This window comes from Protopterus annectens, chromosome 1.part0 (assembly GCF_019279795.1).
Source record: "Protopterus annectens isolate FY-2018-M chromosome 1.part0, PAN1.0, whole genome shotgun sequence".
NCBI classification, from domain to species: domain Eukaryota; kingdom Metazoa; phylum Chordata; order Ceratodontiformes; family Protopteridae; genus Protopterus; species Protopterus annectens.
In genome coordinates this window covers 853551725-853577715 of record NC_056725.1, presented here as the reverse complement: position 1 = coordinate 853577715, position 25991 = coordinate 853551725, and the positions used below count along the sequence as shown (strand labels likewise).

At 38.2% G+C, this 25991-nt stretch overlaps 1 protein-coding gene across 8 annotated transcripts in view; it reads right to left on the bottom strand.

Annotated features, from left to right (window-relative positions):
* The window catches only part of FILIP1 (filamin A interacting protein 1), a 1235241-nt gene that overhangs the window by 172913 nt on the left and 1036337 nt on the right, over positions 1–25991 (bottom strand). For 5 of the 8 annotated variants that reach the window (XM_044063666.1, XM_044063672.1, XM_044063668.1 and 2 more), the window contains one exon: positions 1345–2287. The exons of 1 other annotated variant lie outside the window; for it this stretch is intronic. In XM_044063666.1, coding sequence (XP_043919601.1) covers positions 2078–2287 — 210 coding nt within the window. In that variant the 3' untranslated portion in view covers positions 1345–2077. Of the gene's footprint in view, positions 1–1344; positions 2288–25991 lie in introns of those variants that run through there. 2 more of the 8 variants (XM_044063667.1, XM_044063671.1) reach the window with 2 other exon arrangements.

Here is a 25991-nt window from a genome sequence, read left to right as displayed (position 1 = left end):
CACTGTTAGTCATTGTGCATATAAAAAGAATAATCAATCAAACTGAAGAGTATGGACTGAGGGTCAGCTGCACCTTACAGTGTTAACCTTATGTACCAAACTGTCATACCCACCTGTATAGTCTAATTACAGTGTTAACATACTTTATGTTATGTAGCCAGTGTTGTTCTATACTAAGCACCTGACAAAAGAAAGCATGGCGTTTTGTGACTGTTTATTATATGCATGGGTCTTACTGTAAAGCAAACTAAGATGCCGCAACATACCTCGCTTAATGGCCTAGAAGGGAACTGCAGTTGTAACCTTAACAAAAATGTCCTTATAGTACTAGCATTCATTATGCTATTGAGACCTTTATTTCAGACAATTTCAAGTACTTGTTTGTTTCAGTGCCTTATTGCTGCCAAAAATGATAATTAGAGTTCAACTGTGAAAAAGTCAACAATTAAGTAAACAGTTAAACAGCATCAGCAGCTACCCTAAAAAGAACCAAAAGTAGGTGTGAAGGAAACAAGTAAAAACATGGGCAGAGATTACACAAACGAGAGGAGCTAACGAGGTAACGGTCTGTATTTAAATGTATACATTTAAATACAGAAAATGTTAGCTGCATTTGAAAGATTGCTGCAAACCTGTTTACTATCTGTAACTGCAGTCTTTTGTTTGTGCTTAAAATTAGGAATGTACTGACTGCTGTAAAACTGAATGCCTGATACCCATGTGAGGTACTCCTGCAAAGGGTCACCCCACTGCTTGCCGTTGTAAGATCACACTGAGTTAAGTACTGCCTCGTTCTGTCTTATTGTCCTGTGCCTAAATTCAGAGAATCATGCTCACTGCCAGACAATGGATATTACAAGCTGCATTTGATTTATATTACGGTACCCACAACATGCAGAAAACAAATACACAAACCACTTGTCATTTCAGAATTGGATATTATATGTCCACACTTTCTTGGAATGCCAAACAAGCCTTCAAACATGCATCAGGTTATGACTGAATGGCTATGTGAGTAAAAGAGAACTGATAACATCTTAGCAATGGATTGAACCCATGATTTATGAAAGAGCAGGTAGCTACCTCAGCAGGTACATTCATAAGTATTCCAGAGAAAGCCCTTGGCAGAAATACAAGACTGTGCTTTGCACTCTGTCTATACAGACTGGATAATAAAAAACAGCAGTACACAGTTTTTTGACATAAGGATATTACGGTACACCATGTCTCTGCACATGCAGGACAACAAACAGTAGTATGCCTCATAAAGTAGCTATTTATTTATTTATTTTGTAGTGTTAATCAAATAATTCTAGTTTACAAACGTTTGTTTTTATTAGTAACTTGGGAGCAACATTCTTGTCAAATGACTTTATCAATTTCACAAAGTCAGCTGCAGGCGAGTCAAAGAATTCACATGCAGTTTATTGCCTTAACTTACTTTCCTCCAGTTCAGTAGGAGGAAAACTGTGTGGCATGACTTCATGGTATGTAAATAATTAAGTCTTAAGATATAATAGATTGATAAATGGTGCAAAGACAAATTCACAAAAAGTGCATTTCATATAACTCATGTGCAAATCATTTTTCTTCAGTAGATGCCTGCTCTTAAAAAGGAGATGAAGCCCAATGCATGGAAGCACAAATATTATCATCTGCAATACAGATCAGTTTGACGTATCAAAACTATACCCAACCAAACTGATCTAAAAGTGATTTTAACATTTTACATACAAGTCTTATTGTGATCTGAAAGCAATGAAGACACCAAATGCAATCTATAAATTACATATTTTTTTGAATTTTAACTTTATGAAACACTGAACTGGTTTTCAACCCGAGAGGCTGAGTTTCCAGTCTACAGATTTTTATTTGTTATTGCCACCTTTCTCCTATTTTCTATTCTAGCACCAAAATAATATTTAAATACCCAAGACATATGCCTGTTAGTGCTTTTTGTTAATTACTAAGTTATGAACAGAGCCATGGATTAGTACAAAATGCTTCCCAGTGACAGACAGGGGTTTGGTTCCCACAGTAGCAGTATCACCTGCACATACCCCCTTTGCCACTGCCTTCAGCCCTTCCCCCCACCATGAGAGGCAGAGCTGTTGGCTGAAGACTTCTTCAGTTCAATTTTCATTGAATGGCTCTCAGCACGTGACTCTAACTTTGCCAGACTTCCTGCTCCAACAGCTGCCACTACCGGCTTCACTGCTTTCATACCTTTTGAAATAGGGATGCGGGTGGGCGTGGGGCGTGGTGCTGTAGACCCATCCTGCCCTGTCTGAATAGAAATAAAGCAATAATATAGCCATTAGTAAACAAAAACATAATTAAAGTACATTTAATAAAAAAATGAGTTGCATAAATGACTCTCTAAAACACACAACAACTATCTTTAGATATATATGAAAAAGTTTCATTTGAAATGCATGATAACACTTAATGACACTGGATCATCAGCAGGTGCAGATACAAAAGCACGTACTTAGAACTGCACACACATGCACACACGCACACACACACAGACACTCACACACACACACACACACACACACACACACACACACACAGGCACACAAACACACACTAACACAAGGGCATACACGTGTATGCATGCACACACAGACATTCTAACACATGGGCATACACACACACACACACACACATACACGGGCACACACAAATATGCTAACACAAGGGCATACACACATGTATGCGTGCACACACAGACATTTTAACACATGGGCATCTACATGCACATACACACACACATATGCAGACACACATGCTCGCACATGGGCATTCACTCACACAGACACACACACACACACACACACACACACACACACACACACACACACACACACATGGGCACACACAAACATGCTAACACAAGGGCATACACACATGTATGCGTGCGGACACGGACATTTTAACACATGGGCATCTACATGCGCATACACACACACACACACACACACACACACACACACACACACACATATGCAGACACACATGCTTGCACATGGGCATTCACTCATACAGACACAGACACGCACACACACACACACACACACACACACACACACACACACACACACACACACACACACACACACACACACACACACACACAGTTAAGATAGACTCTTCTTAAAGTTTAGCTGTTACTAAACTATAATTAAATTGCATTTAACACTTTTATGCCTGAACCACTGTACAAAATTACTATGTAAACAGTCGGTATTGGTATAGAACACTGCAAATTCAAAAATTCACAACATATCAACATTTATATAATTAATACAACAGACATTTTAACTGTTTCCTTTCTAAGTACTTCTATATATCTGTGATACATTTAAATATTCCATTGCAGATTCTGTAGCTGGTCCACTGTTTATTGATAAAGGGTAAACAAAAGTTAGTGATATATGTTTTTGGGTAAACCTACTACAAGATGACTATATTACGTTCATGCTTCTCAAATTAAATATTAATATAACTCTGCAAATATTCAGCATTTTAGTAAAAGATTTCAGATACAGTTACCACATGATATTTTGTGACAAACAAAGGATACAGTAAAGTTAAACTCTTCACTTCTGCAGGGTAATTGCCAAACAAACATGCTTGAAATAACTATTTGACAGTACAGAATATAGTGAACTGCAGATGCACAGATCCCATGCAGAGATTAGTAGTATTAAATGATAAGCAATGGTGAAGTTGTGGGTATCAGCTGAATGGACTAACATGAGACACTTCAATGGTTAGTTGTAAATGGAAGCATCTGAGTATGTTAATGAATTCAGTACAAAACACAAATCAGAAACAATCAGTGTGAACTACAGAAGCTGTCTAATAGATACAGTATGCTACATCTTTAACTACAGAGTTAAATAAATCAGGTCTATAGGCATGGAGTGCTAGTGATTTTATGTAGTGTGTTAGTCAAAAGTCCCATAGATAAACAATGGCTTGTGCCTACCTGCTGAAATGCATTATTATGCTCACATCACTTTATTATTGCTTCCAAAGACTTAGGGCTTGTCTTTGGAATCACACACTGTCACTCTTCTAGCTTGGGTTGGAGAAAACATGTCTTTAAAAAAATCACCTTTCTTATTTATCTTACAAATGAACAAATAAGACAATCTTCTTGAAAAACTGCAGTCAATAGTAAATATATAGCCTTATAAATAACATTATCGACCCAAATATCCTGTAAAATGTATATCTTTCAAAGTATAGTTTAAAGCTTGCCTGGAGTAAATAAAACATTTTTTCACACAGCATTAAACATATACAGAGATCTGTATAAAACTAGTCTATATTATCTTCCAGTATTTCTGCAAACAGGAAGAGAAAAAACACTCATTAATAGAAAATGGAGTCCACTTCATAATACATACAAGAATAACTCATTTTAAATAAAAAAAAAACATTTTTCAGGAGACCTTTATAAATCCAGTCTATATTAACTTCTAGTATTTATGCAAACAGAAGAAAAATAGCACCCTTTAATATAAAATTGAGTCCGCCTCATAATATATAGAAGAATAACTAATTTTCCATAAAAGTTCAGTCAGTGATAGATTCATATCAGACTGAAAAACGTCTTATAAAATATTTACTTTCTTACTTGACTCTTGACAACAGAAAATGTTTTTTGACACTTTATAATTAAGATTATGCATATGTAAAACATGTTATAAAGTCCAGTCTATAGTATCTTCCAATGTTTATATATGTAAATAAAAGAAAACAAGACATTGATTAAAAACTGCTTTGCTAATACAACTTTTTATCTAATCTTCTGAGGACTATTAACATTCAAAAATACTACTTGTAAGAGAGTCTAATTAAGTTATTAACATTTTGCCCAATGGTGCTTGTAATATAGCTGTCCTTGCACCATTAACACAGGTTTCTTTATATGCGGATTCACTAAATGATGCTTCCTAATTATCAATATATCAACTACTCTGTTACACCACCAGTTTTCCATACAACCCAGCCATTTTTAATATCAAAATATAATCTGACTAGCTTATTGTTCTAAGATGACTCCATGTTGGGAAATCCTGTGTCCTCACTTGTCACTGCCAAATATATTAAGCTCCCCTTCTAAATGGTGTTACTAAGCATTATATTGTCACCTTTACATCAATATCAAAAATTTCAAAGTGACCAAGAAATGTTGTAATCAGTAAGGTTACTTCTTCAGCTTTGCAGCTGTAAAATGTCTAATATAATATTCGAGAAAAATCAAATAACTTGATGCATTTTAGTACTATCACATAATGTTTCATATCAAGTAAATCTTTAATTTCAGTATATCATCATTATAATAAATAAGTATTTTGTTGTAGTTTATAAAGTTGAGTTAACCTAACCCTCAGATTCATAAAGAAGTAGAAAACTCAAACTTAACTTTTCTCATTTACAAATAACATTAAAATTCAACATTATCAATGTTGCTTGAGATGTACAGTTACTACATTGCTGTAATAATCACAGCTTGTGAAACTTAGCCACAAATGTCCACATTCATCAAACCTGACTTTCAGAGCTTGGGACCCAACCCCTTAGTTCAGCGGATGCCCTCTATCTGATATGTCAGGATGCTCTTAACATAAAGCAAGCAGCTCTCTATACCACCTTACAGGTTTTCTTGCCCAGAGAGAAGACAGAGTAGCCCAAGTAAAATACAGTAGAATCAAGGGAGGACAACAACAGCAAGTGACAATGATGGAGAGTAAGATCCCAGTCTGCTCAGGAAGAGGGGAGTGAAGTGCATAGCCTCTCTAGTCAACAACTGAAACCCAAAGAGTCTCAAAGGCCTAAAAGACAGGGGAAGGAGAAAGGAGGTTGAAAGGAGAAGCACTCTATCCCAGACCAGGATTCTCACAATCCAAAGGAACTAAATGGGCAACAGAACAGAGGGGATGGTGGAAGAAACAGAGGTGGTGACTGGGGGGATTTCAATCAAACATCTACTGTTACAGTAAGTGTCTATACAACTGTACTGTTTTTTGTTTGATCACCATTACAATAGTCATAACTACTAGGCAATTTGCAGAGTTTCATGTTGATGGGGTATTGCCTGAGAAGAGACATGGGGTTACAGCATACCCTGCAAAAAGGCTGTAGCAAACCCTGCTTTAACCTTCAGCTTAATCTCTAGCCTGTACTTTTTGAGAATGTGCAAACAGATGTCCAAGTGACTACTTTCAGTATGGTTGGGTACTTATCCCTTAAGGAAGGCCATTGTTGTGGATGTGCCCCTGGAATTGTGAGCTTTAACTGTGTCTTCCAGTTATTTGTCTAGGGAGGAGTAGCCAAACTGTACACATTGTGCTAGTCATTTAGATAGGTTCTGTTTAGTAATGATATCTCCTTCTTTTCTTTGCTGCAATGGAAATCAATAACTACTTGGATTTTCTGGTGTTCTTGACTCCATTTAAATAATATTTTAATTCTCTGTGCATATTTATGCAATGTAAGATTCCTTCTCTTTTGTTTTGATAATTTGTCAGGAACACAGATAACTGGATAGTCTTCTTCGAGCAAAACTCTGTTACAGCTCTAGGCTTAAATGAAGGATTAATTCTCAAGTTCACCCTGTCCTTCTGAAAGACCAGAAAAGTTTCATTAAACATTAAAGCTTTGGCATCTGTTATTGACCTTGCTGTGGTGACAGCAACAAGCAGAGGAGAACAGAGTGGTCTTCAAAACCAGAAACTATAGGTGTGCTGAATGACTTGAAGGGAGCTTGGGTACGTTTTTCCAAGATACAAATTAAGGTCCGGGGGTGGGAGGGGGGCTACTCTCTGTCTCGGTTGTCTCAGATGTATTATTCCATTAAAGGATTTTGCTACTGTCATCAGAGAAGCAGGGCTGGATCCAGTGGCAAACAGGCTAAACAGATGCAGGGATGAACCTTTGAAGAAACTTTTTAAAAAGATAGTGGAAGTTCAGGAACACTGATGCTATGGTGGGATTCTGCTTTTTTGCCAGGCAGCACTTAGAAAACCTTTTTCTTTTCTACATTTAGGGTTTCTGTAGTGGTATGCTTTTTAATACTGTTAATAATATTCAGCATGTCCTCAGTAAACTGTTGCCAGAAAGGTAACAGGATTAGATTATCTAAGCTGTGATATGTAATGTTGCTAGGCTGGGGTGTATGAATAACTATTTGTTGTGTGTTAGAAGGAATTCTGTCTTGGAAAAAAACTAATGTTTTGCATTGGACATTTCCATGAGAAGAGTGATCTGGTATTGTTCAGGGCAAAGGGTGCTGTCAGTAGCATTTTTGATCTGTCCTGACTCACTTGTTTTGACTCAACCAGGGGAGTAAGGGAACTGGAAGGAAGGCTTATAAAAATGGACCTGTCATTTTTATGGAGAAGGCATCAATTGCCCTCTGCATGATGTTCTTTATAGCTATCTATTGTTCAAGTGACAAACAGGTCTATTTGAGTAACAAGTAATCCACAGAAAATGAGTTACTTGAAAGACGAACAAGTAGCTAACCAAGTTTATTCCAAAACGAACATAAAAGCATAAACGCTCTTCATACACACACAATGCGTTTTCGTCCCAGTAATTAGGACTTCATCGGATACAGTTTTAACTGTCCATTACACCTTTTATAGTCACTTAATCACTAATTAAATCATTAAAACGACCTCTATTTTTCAAACTGACAAATCCAAAACCTAGTAGCCTCATAAATATTCATTAATTTCATGAATATTAAACATGTATTCTAAAAAAACTTTTCATTTAGTTAAAAATGTAGGCTATTAACCATTATTAGTCTATAATCAAATGTGAAAATAAAATAATGTATATATTTGACATGGTCCCTACTTGTTTATATATACTCATTGCACAAAAAAGAAAGAAAGAAAAAACTACACTCAAACCAAGTGTAAACAATACAAATTCTGTTTCCGTTTCCAATGGAAATGAAACCAATTGCAAAATGTAAATGAATTAATAGTACTAGATATGAAATGTAGATAATTCTACTTATGGTGATGTCACGATAAAATATATAAAATTGAATATTAAAATACATTAAATTACAATAGGTATATTACAAAAATAAATAAATATGGTTAATAAATAATGAATAAATACCACAAATAAATATATAAATATATAAATATATAAATAAATGTATATATATGTGTAAAAACACTTTCATACTTTATTGTGTTTTAACTTTAATAAGGGTCCAATAGAGATGGTTTCATTTAAACCAGGTTTCCTGCTAGCATCAAGGAAAACCTGCCACCATAATTCTCTACTTTCCAACCTTTCTTCCCATGGACCCCCTCTAAAATCTGGTTTCACTTGTTCTAAAACAAAGAATAAAAATTCAGTTGCTACACAACATTTAGAATGTTTAAAAAGTGCATTTGTATCTTTAGCCTTCCTGATTTCTTATAGATGTTCGTAGATACGCCTTCTAAAGACCCTCTCTGTCTTGCCAACATAAAATGCATGACAATTTTGGCAAATAGATATGTAAACTACCCCTTGACTGTTACAGTTGTACATTTCTTTGTTTCTTATATATTTATTTCTACTAATTCTTAGAATTTATGAATTATATTAGTTCTACTACAAACTTTTTAAAGTTCACATATAATATTAACACGGAATTTATCAATTATTTGGATGTGGAAATATTTAAAGGAAATAATCATTTTGAGACTAAGGTATATAGAAAAAGTACATACTGTAATTCTTATCTCCATTTTGATAGTTTTCACCCTCCACATTTTAAGAAAAACATTGTAAAAGGGCAGTTCGTAAGAGGTTCTAGAATGACAACTAGTGAACCCGATTTTTTTGAGGAATGTAATACATTGGAATATATGTTTTTAGAAAGATGATACCCAAAGGAATTTGTTACAGAAATTAGGAAAGAAGTAGAGAATGGGAGACTAACTAAATTTCTACCTATAAAAGGTCAAGTAGAAAATGGAGTAATTAATGGTACCAACAGTAATAGTGGAGAAACTGATGAAATATATAAAAAAGATTAGTAGTTGAATTTAATAGTTTCAACAAGAATATAACAAGTATATTTAAGAAAGAATGGGAGAAATTCCTAGCTCTTACTGATGTGGATGAAATTAAAAAGATAGAACCACATATTACATATAGGAACCCACCAAATATTAGAAATAAATTAGAAAGGACTATAATACACAAAAAAGAATTCAACAATATGATAGGTACATTTAAATGTGGAAAATGTTCCCAATGTCCGTACCTAATCAATACACATGAAATATTTATTGAAAGTAGAAATAAATATTTTATGTTGGCAAGACAGAGAGGGTCTTTAGAAGGCGTATCTACGAACATCTATATGAAATCAGGAAGGCTAAAGATACAAATGCACTTTTTAAACATTCTAAATGTTGTGTAGCAACTGAATTTTTATTCTTTGTTTTAGAACAAGTGAAACCAGATTTTAGAGGGGGTCCATGGGAAGAAAGGTTGGAAAGTAGAGAATTATGATGGCAGGTTTTCCTTGATGCTAGCAGGAAACCTGGTTTAAATGAAACCATCTCTATTGGACCCTTATTAAAGTTAAAACACAATAAAGTATGAAAGTGTTTTTACACATATATATAAATTTATTTATATAGTTATATATTTATATATTTATATATTTATTTGTGGTATTTATTCATTATTTATTAACCATATTTATTTATTTTTGTAATATACCTATTGTAATTTAATGTATTTTAATATTCAATTTTATATATTTTATCGTGACATCACCATAAGTAGAATTATCTACATTTCATATCTAGTACTATTAATTCATTTAAATTTTGCAATTGGTTTCATTTCCATTGGAAACTGAAACAGAATTTGTATTGTTTACACTTGGTTTGAGTGTAGTTTTTTCTTTCTTTCTTTTTTGTGCAATGAGTATATATAAACAAGTAGGGACCATGTCAAATATATACATTATTTTATTTTCACATTTGATTATAGACTAATAATGGTTAATAGCCTACATTTTTAACTAAATGAAAAGTTTTTTAGAATACATGTTTAATATTCATGAAATGAATGAATATTTATGAGGCTACTAGGTTTTGGATTTGTCAGTTTGAAAAATAGAGGTCGTTTTAATGATTTAATTAGTGATTAAGTGACTATAAAAGGTGTAATGGACAGTTAAAACTGTATCTGATAAAGTCCTAATTACTGGGACAAAAATGCGTTGTGTGTGTATGAAGAGCGTTTATGCTTTTATGTTCGTTTTGGAATAAACTTGGTTAGCTACTTCGTGGTGGTGTTCGTCTTTCAAGCAACTCATTTTCTGTGGATTACTAGTTTGATTTGGTTGAGTTGCTGCACTCATTACTAGCTATTTGAGTAACAACCCACTTGTGCATCAGTTGAAGGAAGACCTCTCTTTGCATCATCCATTTAAAAAGGGTCTGCCTTTGATCTGTTTAATTGGTCTGTCACTCTGTTCTGCTATGATCGTATGTATACTTCCCTGAATTACATTTTTGGGTTGAAGGACTAATTCATAAGATCATAGGAGATTATTAGGCTATTCACCAGAAGGTCATTTCAAGTCTAGCCATTTCATCCCAATGTAATACCATAGATACTCTAGTTAGTACTCAGGATTGTATTTATTAATGACTGCCAATGTCCAGGAGGGTTGTGGGTGCTATCTCTGGTAAGAAATTACAGTGCCTCATCCACTCATCCAAGTTCTTTTTGAACAGTGTCATAGAGGTGCACTGCTTCACATGAATTGCCAGCCTATTCCAAAGATGCAGTAGTCATTGGGAGACAAATTTGTCCCGCCAGCACATCCTATTCAAGTTGCAGGCCATATTTAGGTCCCTGGAATGGGTAGCTCTAGTCCCGTTTGATTTACGGCTTTTCAGCAAATTCACTAGGTTTGAGTTGGAGGTTGCTCTGTTAACCAGGCATAAGTCTCCCCAAAGAAGTCTATATGATATTGAGTATAGTGACAGGGACTTTAATCGGTCTATATAAGGCATGTGCTGGAGTCTCTTGATCTTCTTAGTTAGAAACCTCTGAGATCTCTCCAATGAATGCAGGTGCTTTCTATGGTACATGCCAAATGGGGCATGATACTCAATGATGGGCCTGATTAGTGGCAACTATAGAGGGATTATGACCTTCTTTGCTCTAGAGGTGATGCCTTTGCTAATCAATTGTGCTACATAGAAAGCCTTCCTTACTACAGTAGACACATGGTGGTCAAAGTTAAGGTCACAGTCTACCTGTGATCCCAGATCTCTTACCACTTTGTAGGTGCATAGGGTATTGTTATTAACTGATAGTGTGAAGGGACATTGTTTTTACTGAAGGGAATGATGATGCATTTGTTTGCATTCAGTTAGAGACCATTACTAAGACACCAGTCGTTGGTCTGCATAAGACACTCCTGAAGTATACTGATATCATTTGGGGATTCAATAACTGCACCCAGTTTGCAATCGTACACAGACTTGGTCAGTCACAACCCCTTGGTTTTGGCCTGAACTTCTGAGAAGAACATACCAAACAGAATAGGGCCCAGCACTGACCCTTGTGGCATCCTGCTGGTGACAGGACTGCTGGTTGATGTGAAATCACCCACTTTGATAGTGTGAGACTGGTTTGTCAGCCAGTTGGCAACCCATCTTACAACAAAGGGGCTTAAATTCAGTTTGCTAAGTTTATTGGTAATGCCTGAGTGTGGGATTTTTTCAAAAGGCTTTGCCAAGTCAAGGTATGCTGTGTGCACAGATTTACCTTAGTCAATGGCCCTAGTCACATTTTTGAAGAAATCCACCAGGTTTAACAGGCAGGATATGCCCTTGATGAAGCTGAATTAGGTGGGATCTACGGTTTGGAGGTCACCTATATCTGTTTATGAGGTCCATGATGATGCATTCCATGGTCTTACAGACAAGGCTGATCAGACTTGTGAGTCTAGAATTCCCTGGGTCTGTTGGTAAGCCATATTTGTGGAGGGGACTAACTGTTGTTGTTCTTTATTCCACAGGAGCAAAGCCAGTGGTTAAGCTGTGATTGAATAGGATACGTAATGGTGATGCAAGTTCATGTTTTAGTTTGTTTAGAAGACAGCCTGGGATGCCATCTGGTCTCATTGAGGCTGTTTTTTTGCCTTAGATATGGCTTTAATAATCTGCTCTTTGGATATGTAAGGTAAGGGGGAAGTTGGGGGCTAGGTTTGTGATAAGTTTGGAGAGGATAAGGGAGTGACATTTTCACCACTTGTGTCTGCTAGCAGGTTTGCTATCTCTGCGGGATCAGTGTGTGTGATACCGTTAGCCTCTAGTTCGGCACATGCTTGGGTCCAACCTTTTATGCTATGCATGTAGCTGTAAAAGGCCTTATGATTATCCTTGACTGTGTTTTTCTCAAAGTTATCCTTAGAGGATTTTATATGTTGTCTTATTTGCCTGTTGAGGCTGAGAAAGGTGCTTTTCCATTGTTGGGCCCTACCTTAGTTTTAAAGAATCAAGCACCAGGAACAAACCAAACGAAGATACCCGGACAATTGGTAAATGACTTGCAACCACTTTAATATAAAAACAGCAGTCAAACGCTTTCATCTAACATAAAGACTTCTTCAGAACTGCCACAATTATATACTTGCACCAAAAAGTCATGTGATAAATTTGCCCAATAGATGAAAAGTTAATAATTTAAAAAGCAAATAAGATGTATGAACATGCTAATGATTAAATTCAAGCAAAAAGAGAGCAACCAGTATAAAAAACTGAGAAAACTGAATAAAAGGAAAACCGGTAGGCAGAAAAGCATAAAAACAAAACTATTTTAATAAAATACACTAAGCAAACAATAACACAGGATAAGCACTTTCATACCATTCAGGTACTTCATCAGATCCAATTAAAAAACATTTCAACATCATTTTATATGCTAATGCTTCAGGTCACGTGACCTGAGTACTGGCTTAATTGGAATAAAATCATTCAACCCTTTCCCACTTGTTGCCTGCAGGATGTGCATCCATTTAATCTCAAAGCATTCTGTCCTCGTTCTAATATCACCACCTCTTAGCCCAGGTACATAGAGTTCCAAGACCATAAATTAAAACCAGTGATCATTCCCTGCAATTTTCACATTTATAAAGTGCATTTTTCTCATCACATTTATTGATACTGTAAAGGTGTTCTTTGATACTATCCCTCAAACATCGGTTAGTTTTGTTGATGTAGAAGAATTGGCAAACCTCACAAGAGGCACAGTATACCAAATTAGAACTACCATAATCAGCATGAAGTTTAATGCTGTAAGCATGCTCCGTATCTGGATGTACAATTTGATCATCTGTATTAATAAACCTGCAAGCATTACAATGATGGTAGGGGTAGGTGCCTATCTTACTGACAGTAATATTCCTGTCTGACTTTACCAAAGGTTTATAACACATCATTTTCTTTATGGAAGGATGGTTCTTGAAATAAAAAGGAGACATGCCCAACATACTCTTACACTTCTCATCAGACATTAAGACCCTTCAATGCTTTTTAACTATGTCACAAATAAAGCTAGAATCATTGGTATAAGTGAGACTCATACATATGGGTTCAACAGACCATGAGACAGAAGAGGTGGCATAGCCTGTCAAATCTTCAAAAAATGGTCTAGTGCGAGTATCTCTCAGTAAAATCGTATCATTCTGGGCGGTCAAAAACTCAGAGTCAGTATATCCTCTGTTCAAAAAACTAGTGGTCAAATCATAAAAAGACCCATACATCTCACTATCTCTTGTGTGTAATCTAGCTGTTCTGAAGAACTGTCCCCTCAAAACATTCTGCTTCACATGTTTAGAGTGCATGCTATGAGCATGTACAGTGTTGTTGGTCTTACACGGCTTTACATACTGTTTAGTATGTAGCCCTCCCAACATTTTACAGACCATTACATCTAAAAAAGAAGTAAGTTCACCTGAACATTCATATGTAAAATGTAAATAAACTCGTAGTCCCATTCAGATATTGTACAAACTGGTTTAGGGTCCCATGTGTATCCCCCCAAACAAAAAACAGATCATCTATGTAATGGACACAGTAGAGGATGGACCTCAAAAAGCCGTTAGCACTAGAGAACACAAACTATGATTCCCATTCAGCCAAAACTAAGCTGGCATAGTTATTATGGCAGGTGAGGTTGTATGCGTATTGCCACCCGGGCATTAATGATGCTTGTTCAATTTCTAGTTTGTTGAAATTGAAAAGCCTCCAGAGGTGAATAGTACTGGATTGTATTATAATAATTTTAACATTGTGATGGACTAATGACAATGTGTTAACATACTAACTGTGTTTATTAGTTGTACCACTTTTATATTTACCTATTATGCATACTTTACTTTGTCTCGTTTGTTCTACTTGCCCTTTAAACATTGTTAATTGATTAATGAGGTGAAGCAGGTTCTGAGTTTCAATGTACTATATAATTGTAAATGCTTGTTGGAAATGTGTGATTACTCTGAAGAAGTCAGGCATTTGGCTTGACGAAAAGCGCTTAAGTTATTTTATTATTTTTTATTATTCAGTAAAGTTTTAAACTCATTTTGTGTTGCTGGTTTACGGTTTTGTTGTTTCCTAAGTTGGCATAGCTATTAGCACAAACAGTGCCCATGGCTACCCCTATGTGTTGTAAATAAAACTTGTTTTCAAAGACAAAAGCATTGTGCTTTAGAATAATCTCTAAGAGACTATAAATCAAATAAATCTTGTCATTACTAAAGCTAGACTGTAGGCTGAGAAACAACCTAATGTTCTCAACACCAACGTCATTGGGAATGCACGTGAAGAGAGAAGTCACATCCATAGTCACTAAAAGAACATCTTCACTGTAGTTCTCAGTAGACCAGTCATACAGCTTACAAAGAAAATCTTGTGTGTCCCTCAGTATATTCCTCACATCATCAACTACAAGGCGAAGTTGTTTTTCTACATAAATAGACATGGGCTTTGTGGCCCACCCTCTACCAGAAACAATTGGCCGCATGGGCGGGTTAATTAAACTCTTGTGTACCTTTGGCAACCCGTAAATCTGAGGTATGGTCACATTCTCAACAGAAAAATACTCATACATCTTGTCCAGCACACCTTCCATCAATAGAGCTTCTATAAGCAGATGTATCCTATCAGTCAGCTTCAGTACCTGAGCTCTAGTTACTGTAGCATAAGTAGATTCATCATTTAACATCACATCAATAGCACTTAATAATATACAGAGTCCATAACAACTATTCTTCCCCCTTTATCAGCAGGATGGAAATATAAATCATCACATTTAATTTACTCTAAAAGAGCAGAAAACTCATCATGACTCAAATTCTTAAAACCTTTCACATGTTCACATGAGAAATAGTTATAAATGTCATCCTCACACAACTTGTAGAAAGCATTCACCAACAGAGTGTTGGTAGGTGTAAAAACACTGGGTTTTCTAAAAGCAAAGCCAGGATAATCAGTTATTGCCATATAGCAATTTTAAGGCGATGTTCCTTACAAACAGTTTTAAATCAACAAGGACATCATTCAAAGATGAATGTCCTACAGGTATGAAGTTCAAGCCACAGCTCAGAACACTAATCTGCTTTGAAGTCAATACAGCTATTGAAATATCAAAGATGCTAATGATATTGTGAAGGCTAAAACTTCCAATGCCCTATATAGACATATTATGCAAGCCCCTGACCACAAATTTTATTTTGTTGTCTTAGACTATATTGTAAAAGAACCTAGAGGTTATATTTTAGATGAACACCTATATAGGAAAGAACTTATATGGGTCCTTAGGCTTAATGCTTTAGACATGGACTCAATGATGCCTGTTCTATCATACCACTTTTAAAACTCAAGAGCTTAGAAGGTTGAACTTAATTTAATTTTATGCAAATTTCTTAATGTAGGTATGGAATTTTTCATGTATTTATAGTGATTATTGTTTATTAAACTTATAATGTAAAGTTTTTAACACTAGGTAAGATACAGAGGTATAATTAAAGTATTTGCTTTTTAAATGATTAACTTTTCATCTATTGGGTAAATTTATCGCATGACTTTTTGGTACAAGTATTTAATTGTGGAATTTTTGTATCATGGCAGTTCTGAAGAAGTCTTTATGTTAGATGAAAGCGCTTGACTGCTGTTTTTATATTAAAGTGGTTGTTGGTCATTTATCAATTGTCCGGGCATCTTTCTTTGGTTTGTTCCTCACCTTAGTTTTCATCACCTTAGCTTTCTTAGACAACAACTTTTTGCATTTCTTGTAAAGTTTGTTGATGCTGGATGTCCATCAGGGCAGCTTTTTTTTACTTGGGGCTCTGGCTTTGATTCTGTTTGGAACAGCTTAGTCTATACACTTATACAAGTGATTGTACAAGGCTGTATTGTAAGCTTTGGTGTAGTTATCACTTCCAGCTGAGGGTGAGGCTTGGAATGCATTTATACCTTCCCTAGGAGGGTATAGTTTGCTTTGGTGAAATTTTTTAGTCTGAATTTGCCCTTTGTGAGTTCTGGTGTTAGTGTCAGTTTAGCGGCAACTGATTTGTGATCAGATTTAACTAATGAGGGTCTGACAGTTGTAGTGGTGCTTCTGTTTGTCATGTTAGTGAGTACCAGATCTAGTACGTTTGTTCCTCTTGTTGGGGTTTGTGATAGTGAGTTAGGGCTAGAGTAGGTTTCTCAGCTGATTCTGGGATAATTGAAATCCCCCATGACCAGAGTGTTTGAAAATATTTCGATTGACTTGAGTTTGGTCAAATAGGCCTATTGCGCATCATGATCCATGGGGGGCGATCTATGACTAGCTATGACTTGAATAGGGGTCTTACCCACAGTAATCTGAACATGGAGTAACTCTATGAAATTGTCCAGTCTAACTTGTCTGGAAGTGAGTTTATCACTAATATAGATAGAAACACCACCTCCTTTGGTTGTCATGCATTTATTTTGCGTTTTGATGGTGTGGAAGGCATTGCAGCCTTATAAGGCTGAGGTACTCTCTGAGGCATTGAACCAGATTTCTTTGACTGCACAGACATCTACATTCTCCAGTGACAGAAGTGCTTCCAGGGTGTGCAGTTTTTAGTTTAAGTTCCTAGCATTTAGCAGCATAACCCTTGTTTTGGTATAGTGAGCAATTTTCACATCAGCAATTTTGTTTTTGAGACCTTGCCTAAAAAAGGCACTATGGGGAGACAAGAGCCTTTGCCAATAGCCAAAAGTCTATTGATGCCAGGTGCAAGCAATTTCTGGCAAAGCAGTAAGCGTTAGTCAACCATGTCATCCCAGGCTAAGAAATTAAAACAAAAACAACTGGCAACTTCACTGAAGACTGAATCCGCAAAGTTTAATGAAGCGCTTTTTGTCCACATACTTCTTTGAAATTCATCAGATACTAACATTTATGTGGCTAAATGTCAGAATTGTGATTCATTCTACATTGGTAAAACCGAGCGTAGAATGAGAGACTGCATATATGAACATATATAGTGTATTAATAAACACAAACTGGACAATGCTTTAGCAGAGCATATAGAACAATATCCAGAGCATGTATTTAAATTCTGGATACTTGATCAAGTGGACAGTAATCCAAGAGGGGGTCCATTCACCTTATTATCAGAAAAGTTGGAATTGTTCTGGCAAATTCATCTCAAAGCTTATAACTTTCCAGGATTGAACGACATGTGTTCTATCACATGCTGTTTAAAACTGAAAAGCTTAATGAGATGAAATACTGTCGTAACGACATTATAGAAATTATGTTTTACTTATTAATTTTTTACTTGAAAATGTTTATAATGTAAGGTTAGATAAATGAGGAGCCTCTTTACATTTTTAGACAATTTTCGTATCTGATTTTCACCATATTGCTGCGATAAATGTATTCACTTGCTTATTAAATAAGGCAGTTTTAAAGAACAGGAAAATGCATATTATGTTCACAATGCTATTTTAACTACTGTTCCTTTAAATTTTATGATGGAGAGACCAGCTGATTTTAATCATAGTTTAACATGACTATTTAAACTTGATTTTTGTAAATGTTAGTATCTGATGAAATTCAAAGAAATATGTGGACGAAAAGCGCTTCATTAAACTTTGTGGATTCAGTCTTCAGTGAAGTTGCCAGTTGTTTTTATTTTAATTTCTTAGTTTTTTTGTATCTTTGATTTTGGAGTTTTTAAATGTCATCCCAGACTGACAGAAACTAGATCCCATTTGAATGACACCAAAAATTAAGCCAATTATTAAAATCAATCATTTTTTGTTTATACTGTGGCATCATTCTAGGTGAGGGTAATATGCTGTGCAAGGCTAGGGATATACTTGCCTTGGACACATACTCAGAGAGCTCAATCATGTCTCTCTTCATATAGTCCAGTGAGGTACATCTCAGGTCATTCACTCCAACATAAGCTATGACAGAGTCATAACTGTACTTGTTACCGAGGGACCTGAGTGCATGCATGATCTGATGAATCCTGGCACTGGACAGTCAGATGACCGTGACTTTCTCCTTATCTAGCCTGGTGACTGGGACATCCATGTGTCTCACTATGGAGTCTCCAATGACAAGAAATTTTGTTTTTTGAATGTTGCACCTTATGGGCTTACTAGGTGAGACACTGGTGTTGCTATGTGTCTTGAGTGCTGTGGGAAATGTGTTAGTTGTAGCAGCGTTTTGTTTTGGAGGTCTCTGGTGTTTAGTAAGTTTTTTGATAGAACCTCCATGCATGTTGATTTATGTGTTGGATGGGTACTATGTGTATGAGTAGTGGTACTATGTGCGTGACTAATGGTGGGTGAGCTGACAACCTCTTCAGTGTTACTGGTTTGAGTGTGAAAGACCAGGGATTCAAGATTCTTGGTGTAGATACATCTCTTGCACTTTGTACTAAAGTGAGTCATTAGTAGAGGGTTGCCAATGTACATGATGTAGTTGCTACACTGCCTCAGGAGACCCAAATCAACAAGGCTGGCAGGACAAACAAGGGTAGTCCAACTGCCCATAATGCTAGGTTTGAAGAACTTTTATCATAAAGGGGTGCTTTCAGAACTGATCTAGGAGGTGCTCTGTAGATGGATATTTCTGATGAGGTTTTTGGCTGGTGGTTTAATAAGTCACAGCTCACTAGCAATACTTCTTAGACCAGAGATGTACTAAAGATGAGGACTACACTAAAGGGATAAAGCTGTATCTAAGGGAAAAATTGTTGAAATGATCTGTCCGGCTATGGCACACAATTGCGTGGCAGTGTGAGGTTCTGCACAATGTGCAAACAAACAGAAACCCACTCAAACACAAGGCATAAATACGAGAAGCTAAGAACTTAGAAAAAATCAAAAGAACCAATGAGGGTGCCTACTCCAAGCCCTAGATCAATCACCAGACAGTTTCCAATCAGCACACTTCTCTCACAAGTGTGCAGAATGGATCCTTCCAATCAAAGATAGCTTGGAAAAATCTGCTCAGAGTACAACAGCTACTACAAACAGACCCAGCTGTAACTAACCTGTATCTGGACTATGCTACAGTCACTAGCTACACTAATTTAGGAGGGGGACACTAAAGAAATGTTTTAAACAACAGACAAACATCAGAAGAATTATCAAGCAATCATGACTAACCTACAGATGGCGTGGGACTTGGAAAACCCATCTTGTTATTTAAATTACACTACACTTATGTTGTCTGTTACTGTTTGTAAAACATCCACTGTCCATATCTGAGACACTGACTCAATGTCTCACACTTTGGAACAGCATTATAGGACACAGTTTGGTTCATCAAACAACTGTAGGAGGATACAGACTCTAATGGCAGAGACTGCCACAAATATCAGACACCTGTTCCATAAGACCAACATCATTTGATATATCCACTTATCCAAACTATTTTAGCACAAGGTATAAGAGAAGCAGACTCCTCCACAAAGGAACAAAGGCTTCCACTTCAGACTCTTTGTAGTCCCCAAAGATGCTGAATCAATGCCAACACTTCTTTTCCATTGATATGGTTCCTTCTCTGTACAACATTCCATATGCCCTCTAACTTGCAGTTTAGTGTGAATGCCTCCCAAGCTTGAAGCATCCATTGTCAAAGTTTAGTTGGAAGGTACACAAAAGAAGGGTATCCTCCCATTAATTCTGCTCTTTTTGGTACAACATTCTAGTTCCTTGCAATGTAAAGTAGGAAGATAATCTGTTGTCTGAGTGGCTGAGAGTGTTGGCTCCATGAGAACCTGAGATACTACTGGAATGACATAAGGTGTTGTCAGAATAATTAAGGCCATACACCTCAGAGCACTGAGCCATTCTCTGGCTGTGGCCTGTTTTTTCTTGCTAACCATGGGAAGTATTTCTGTGGTGTTCCACTTGATGTAGTGGGAGGAATGCCTTTTGTAGATATGTAGGTAGGTATCCAGCATTGACCCCAGGAAAATTACCTTACTGTAGTGTGAGATATTGTACTTCTGTAGGCTGGGAGTGAACTTCATATTCTGGAGAAATGTCATGACCTGCAATGGGACCCTGCTCATCTTCCCTTAAGATTCCATATGGTCTGGGAAGTGATTTGGATAAGGGAAGATGTGGACGTTCATGTTTCTGCAAAAAGCAATCACCGGAACCAGGTTGGAAATACCCTATGAGCAGTGGCCAAACCAAAGGGCAAAGAGACAAATTACACAATAAAAATAAATGCATGCTAATTGGACAACCCAGCCAGCGTACCCATTGTAAACTGAGCATATATCAGTAGAAAAAAGAATGGCTGCTGAAGTACCATTGAGTGGCCAGACTTTCTATTGTTATATGCTGGGGGACACAGCAAAATACAAGAAAAATCAGGTAAATTCTGAAAAACTGCAGAAACAGAAATAGACCTGATTTTTCTTGTATTTCTGTGCTTCACTGCACTGATGTACTAAGCATGCATGGAAGCATAAGCCCTATATGCATGCACAGTACATCAGCCTACAGAAGACAATGTGGATAAAGACTGAAGTGCCATTATACAAATACATTATTTAAGAAAGGTAGGCAATTTCTTTCTTAAATAATGACATTACATAATAACAATCACCTACTTGTGTGGGTGTGTATATCAGGATTTACCCAAAGCTGGCTTTGTTTAATCACTCAGATTCTGCCCTCATGATCAAACCACACCAACCATGAGTAAATCCTGATATACCCACACCCAGTCATGGATTATTGCTTAATTAATAATGCAGGTCCATACCTTGAATCTGAAAAAGAACCTGCAGTCCCACTGGACTGGAATGTGAAAATAGACAACTATTGGATTCAGCCTGGCCATCAGGGCTGGGGGAGACAGGAGGGGCAGCAGGGCCTGTAGGGTCAGCATTTTGATTTTTGGAACTCTTAGCTAGGATGGCTCTCAATGTTCCCTCTTTTCTGGAAACTAGGAAGAGTCTGGAGAAGAAGCATCTGTTCCTTTGCAGAGGGTGTGACTGTATTACATCTTGAGCTAGGAGATTTTGGATAAGGGACTACATCAAATGCTGCTGGTCTTTTCAATGGTCTGCGGTAGAACACCTGCTATTTGTGACAGTCTTTCCCATTGTAGCCTGAATCCTCCTGCAATGATTTGGAAAATCCATGTCTCCTGTAATGCTGTTCCAGATTGACAGGCATTGAGACAACCTTCTAACAATCCTGCTTGAGGGGTTGAGATTTGGTTTTGGACTAGTGTGGAGATTTGGGATGGGTGGAGAAGGGAGGAACTATATGTAGTCATAGTTTCTGCCTATTGGAGGAAGGCCCTTTGGAACCCCTTCAGGCTTTTCTTTGTTTTTTCCTGCTATTGCTTTTTAAATCGGCCTGTTCTCTATTTGTTAACTTACTCTTTCCTTCCATGTGATAGAAGGGTCCTGGCTTAGTTGGACAGTTACTGTCATTCTGTGACAAGGGTGGAAGAAAAAATGAATTTACACCCTGCATAAATTTACCCCTTTCCTCCATTTTCTTAAAAAACTTCATTAGGTGGAGTCCCAAAGAGTGTCTTCTTATCTAAAGGGGCATTAAGGTGTAGCACGTCAATATCCTCCAATAGGGGCTGAAGCCTCAGACAAGTCATGTTTCCTGATTACAGATCCTGTGACTCCTGCCCTGGGAGCTACATGTACAGCATTATAACCAGACTTTACAGAATGCTTTGTCATCTGACTAACTGTCTGAGTGGGGTCCCAAAGTTATGCCCTCAGGCTAGCATCAGACACCTCCCCAGTATCCCTCCTAGGTGGTCAAAGAGGTCCATGTGGAGCTTAGCCATGTGTGTCTGTTGATTAATATTCCTGATGCCAAGGATGAAGCCATACAGACCTTCTTTCCAAAATCTATCCAAAGCCCTATGCTTTTTGTCATTTGAGCATGTACTCAAATCAGTTTGAATACTTTTTCTCTGCATCCTTGGACACCACTGCTAGATCTGTCACAGGATTCTTGTACAGATATTTGTAGGAATCTTGCACCCTGATTTCTACTGAGCAGGGAATAGAGAGTCAGATTCCCAGGAGGCTGCCAGAAGAGTAGCCTCAAGGACCCCAAGAAAGGAGGAATGGACACATGTTTGTAACATCTAGGACAAATTGGTCAGAGTATCTTCTTTGGATCCTCAGATGCCTCATTACCTTCCCATTTGATAATTTCCTTCACCCTAGAAAGTATTTCCCCAAATGAGATCTCTGTGGGGGATTCAGAGGAGATGGTGTACTTAGTATCTGGATCATAGCTCAAAGGGAAAGGACGCTGTGATGAATAATGCAAGTACCCCTTCACTCTCTTGAGAATCCGCTTCCCTAGCAGGAGATTTGTCCCTTAATCTGTTATCAGTGGGTACTCCAAACATTGACGTTTCAGTACCTGGCTGTACTCTGTAAATGACCTTCAGCAGCTTCTGGCCAGGATGTACCACTGTTTAGAGAAAGCCTGAGGAGTAAGAGGGGTAAAGGGGGAAGGACCACTTGACATTTAATAGGCCACTGCAAAGGGAAGCAAGACACATTGAAATGTCTTTCACCTTTGGGCCTTCTTGTGAGGGAACATCCACTTGGAAGTCCTAGTCTCTGAATCTGAGGGTCAGAGTTCCATACCATGCTCTGTAGCATCCTCTTTAACTAAAATAGTTACGTTCCTGTTGTCTTCTTCAAAAATAACATTTCAGACTTCCACCATGGATGCCTGGGCCTTAGCATCCAAGAAAATCCCTGCCCTAACTTTGATCCAGTCAGATATGCCATTGTTTTCAGGCATGGTGTCCTCGAAAGGGATAATGTCAGGGGCTTGTGACTGAGTAGATGATTAGTATAGGAACTGCAGAAGCACCTCACCAGAACTAGCATCTGTGGTTTAAGCTGAGATATTGAACATCTGGTTCAGGTCTCCTGCCCTCACGTCTGCCTGTTTTTCTCTTTTTTTTTTTTTTGTTAGAAAGATGTCAGACTAGGAAAATAATCCAGCAATTACTATAACAGGCCAGTTAAAGCTTCAAGTCTCTTACAAGCCAAGTAATGCTGCAGGGACTGCTCCCTTCCTTGGATAGTTTAAGTGTAAATCCTCAAGAGACAGAGCAACCCTGGATGTCATAACCTGCATCTAGACAAAAACACAGCAGCTGTAGTAATCCCTACATGGAATCTGACAACCACAGATATTCCTGCCCTTTTTTGCCTCAGACATAGGCTGACATCTACAAATTAACATTCAACAGTACCTAAAAAAAGAAAAAGGTTTCCCAGTGCGGTACTTATCTGGCTCCAGAAGCAAACTGAACTACATTGGAATGCTGGTCAGTTTTCTCAACTCTTTATCATGAGATGACTGCACTGAACTGTGGCAAGAAAATTCTAATATGGCACTGACAGATACTTGCTTTATACTGTGAACATCCTGACAACTCAGGAGGGTATTCACTTCACTAAAGGCAAGGTGACCAACGGTCCCAGTTTTTTCAGGACAGTCCCAGTTTGGAAGTCTCTGTCCCAGAATCCCAAACATTGTCTTTGGAACACAGAAATGTCCCAATTTAGACCACTCAGTCTGAATGGTGACTTGGCTTCCCAGGGTGGCCAGTCCCCCTGCTTTCCCATCCTAAGCAGCTCTGGGGACTTTGAGATTTTTTGGGGATGCCATTGGGTATGGGGTAAGGTCAGATGTCTTCACCCTGGCACGAGCCTTCCAGGCCTGCCACCATCAGTCAGTCACTCCCTCAAGGACCTCCATCATGGGGGGGTTCTGCTTGACCCCACTCACCCAGGCAGGAGGCCCCCAGTCCCTGCACCCATCTGCCTGGCACTCCCATACTGACTTCTGTCAGGGCTAAACCCTACAGTCCTCCCCTTCGACCTAGCCAAGAGACCTTCCACAGTCACAGCTTTCCATGTCAGGGGACTCCAATGCCTGCATGTCTCCTGCAGGCTGCCAAATCAAGCCGGATTGCTCATGCCCTCGCCCTCTCAGGGGAGCTTCCCTCTGATCCTGTCCACTTTGCCAGAACTCCCCTCAGCCGCTGAGGGGTAGATCCTCTCTCATGAAGGCTTTAGAGTCCCTCTGATTTCCAATCCACAGCAGATCTGGGGACTTTGAGATTTTTCAAGGATCCTGTCGGTTATGGGGTGAAGTTGGATGCCTTCGCCCCAGCAGGAGCTCTCCAGGCCCCACTGCTGTCTGCCCTAGTGCTCCCTTAAGGACTTCCATTGTGGGGAGCTCTGTCTGATCTCCCTCACCCAGGCAGGAGCTCACCCAGCCCTGCCACTGTCTGCCTCTCTCCCACTTCCAGACTTCTGTCCCGGAGGAGGCATGGTCTGTACCCCCTCAACCAGGTGAGAGCTGTCCTGTACCAGTCACTTTGCACCTCTCTCTCTACTTTCCAGACTTCCATTGGGATTGACCCCCCCTCTGGGGTTCCACTTCTACCCCAGGAGAGACAGCTCTTTTGCAGTGTTGCATATCTCCTAACTACTGCCAAATCATGCAGTGTCATGTGTGCTCTTGGAGCCTCTCAGGGGATCTTCCCAGCCTCATGGAACTCTGCTGGGGCATGAAGCCTCAGATAGTCCCTCAGCCAGACTTCAGTGACACCGGTTCTCCACTTTGCCTTGCATCTAGGGCTTTCAAACTTGCTGGGGAGATGGCCCTGGATCCTCCCATCTTTTTGCAGCATACCTCAGTCTCTCAGCCCCACAGTGCCAGGTGCTGACAAATGTGCATCACTTCAAGCCTCCTGGCATGTGGCCTCTTGCTTCCTGGGTGGTGCTATTCACAGAGTAGCATCCCCACAGTGCCTGGTGAAGGATAGGAGGCCAACCTGCCTGTCCCAGTGCAAGATGACATGGCTGCCCTATCTCCACTCCCATGGAGGCTGGGAGAATGGGATTGCAGACTTGGCTTCCCGGGAGGCCCTCAAGTGTCCCAGTTTAGGCCCTGTAACAAAATGGTCACCTTGCTAAAGGTTAAGGACAAAAAGGCATGCCTGCAGCAGCTAGGTCCCTGTAGTTAAGAGTACTATAACAGTGATCGAATGAAGAAAATCAATATAGCTCTATAGCCACTACATGTACATACCTTGGTTTAGCACCAGTCACTTTAATCCGTCAAATTGCATGTAAGTTTTTCTCCTTAGTACACAAAAAATGCTCCAGGAAGAAAAGAGCTAGGTCTATCAGAAATAATTACCTAGGAACTCAAAGGGGTTCAAATGCATTAATCTTAACCTGAGACTCACATGCACTTATACATACTTTATAGGATATTGAGTCTTTCGGCTTTTCTTTATAGGATATGCATATCAAATTATATTCATATCTACCTTTAGCACGTTAATGACAGTACATTATCTAAGTCAAACATATACCAATCACTTTATCT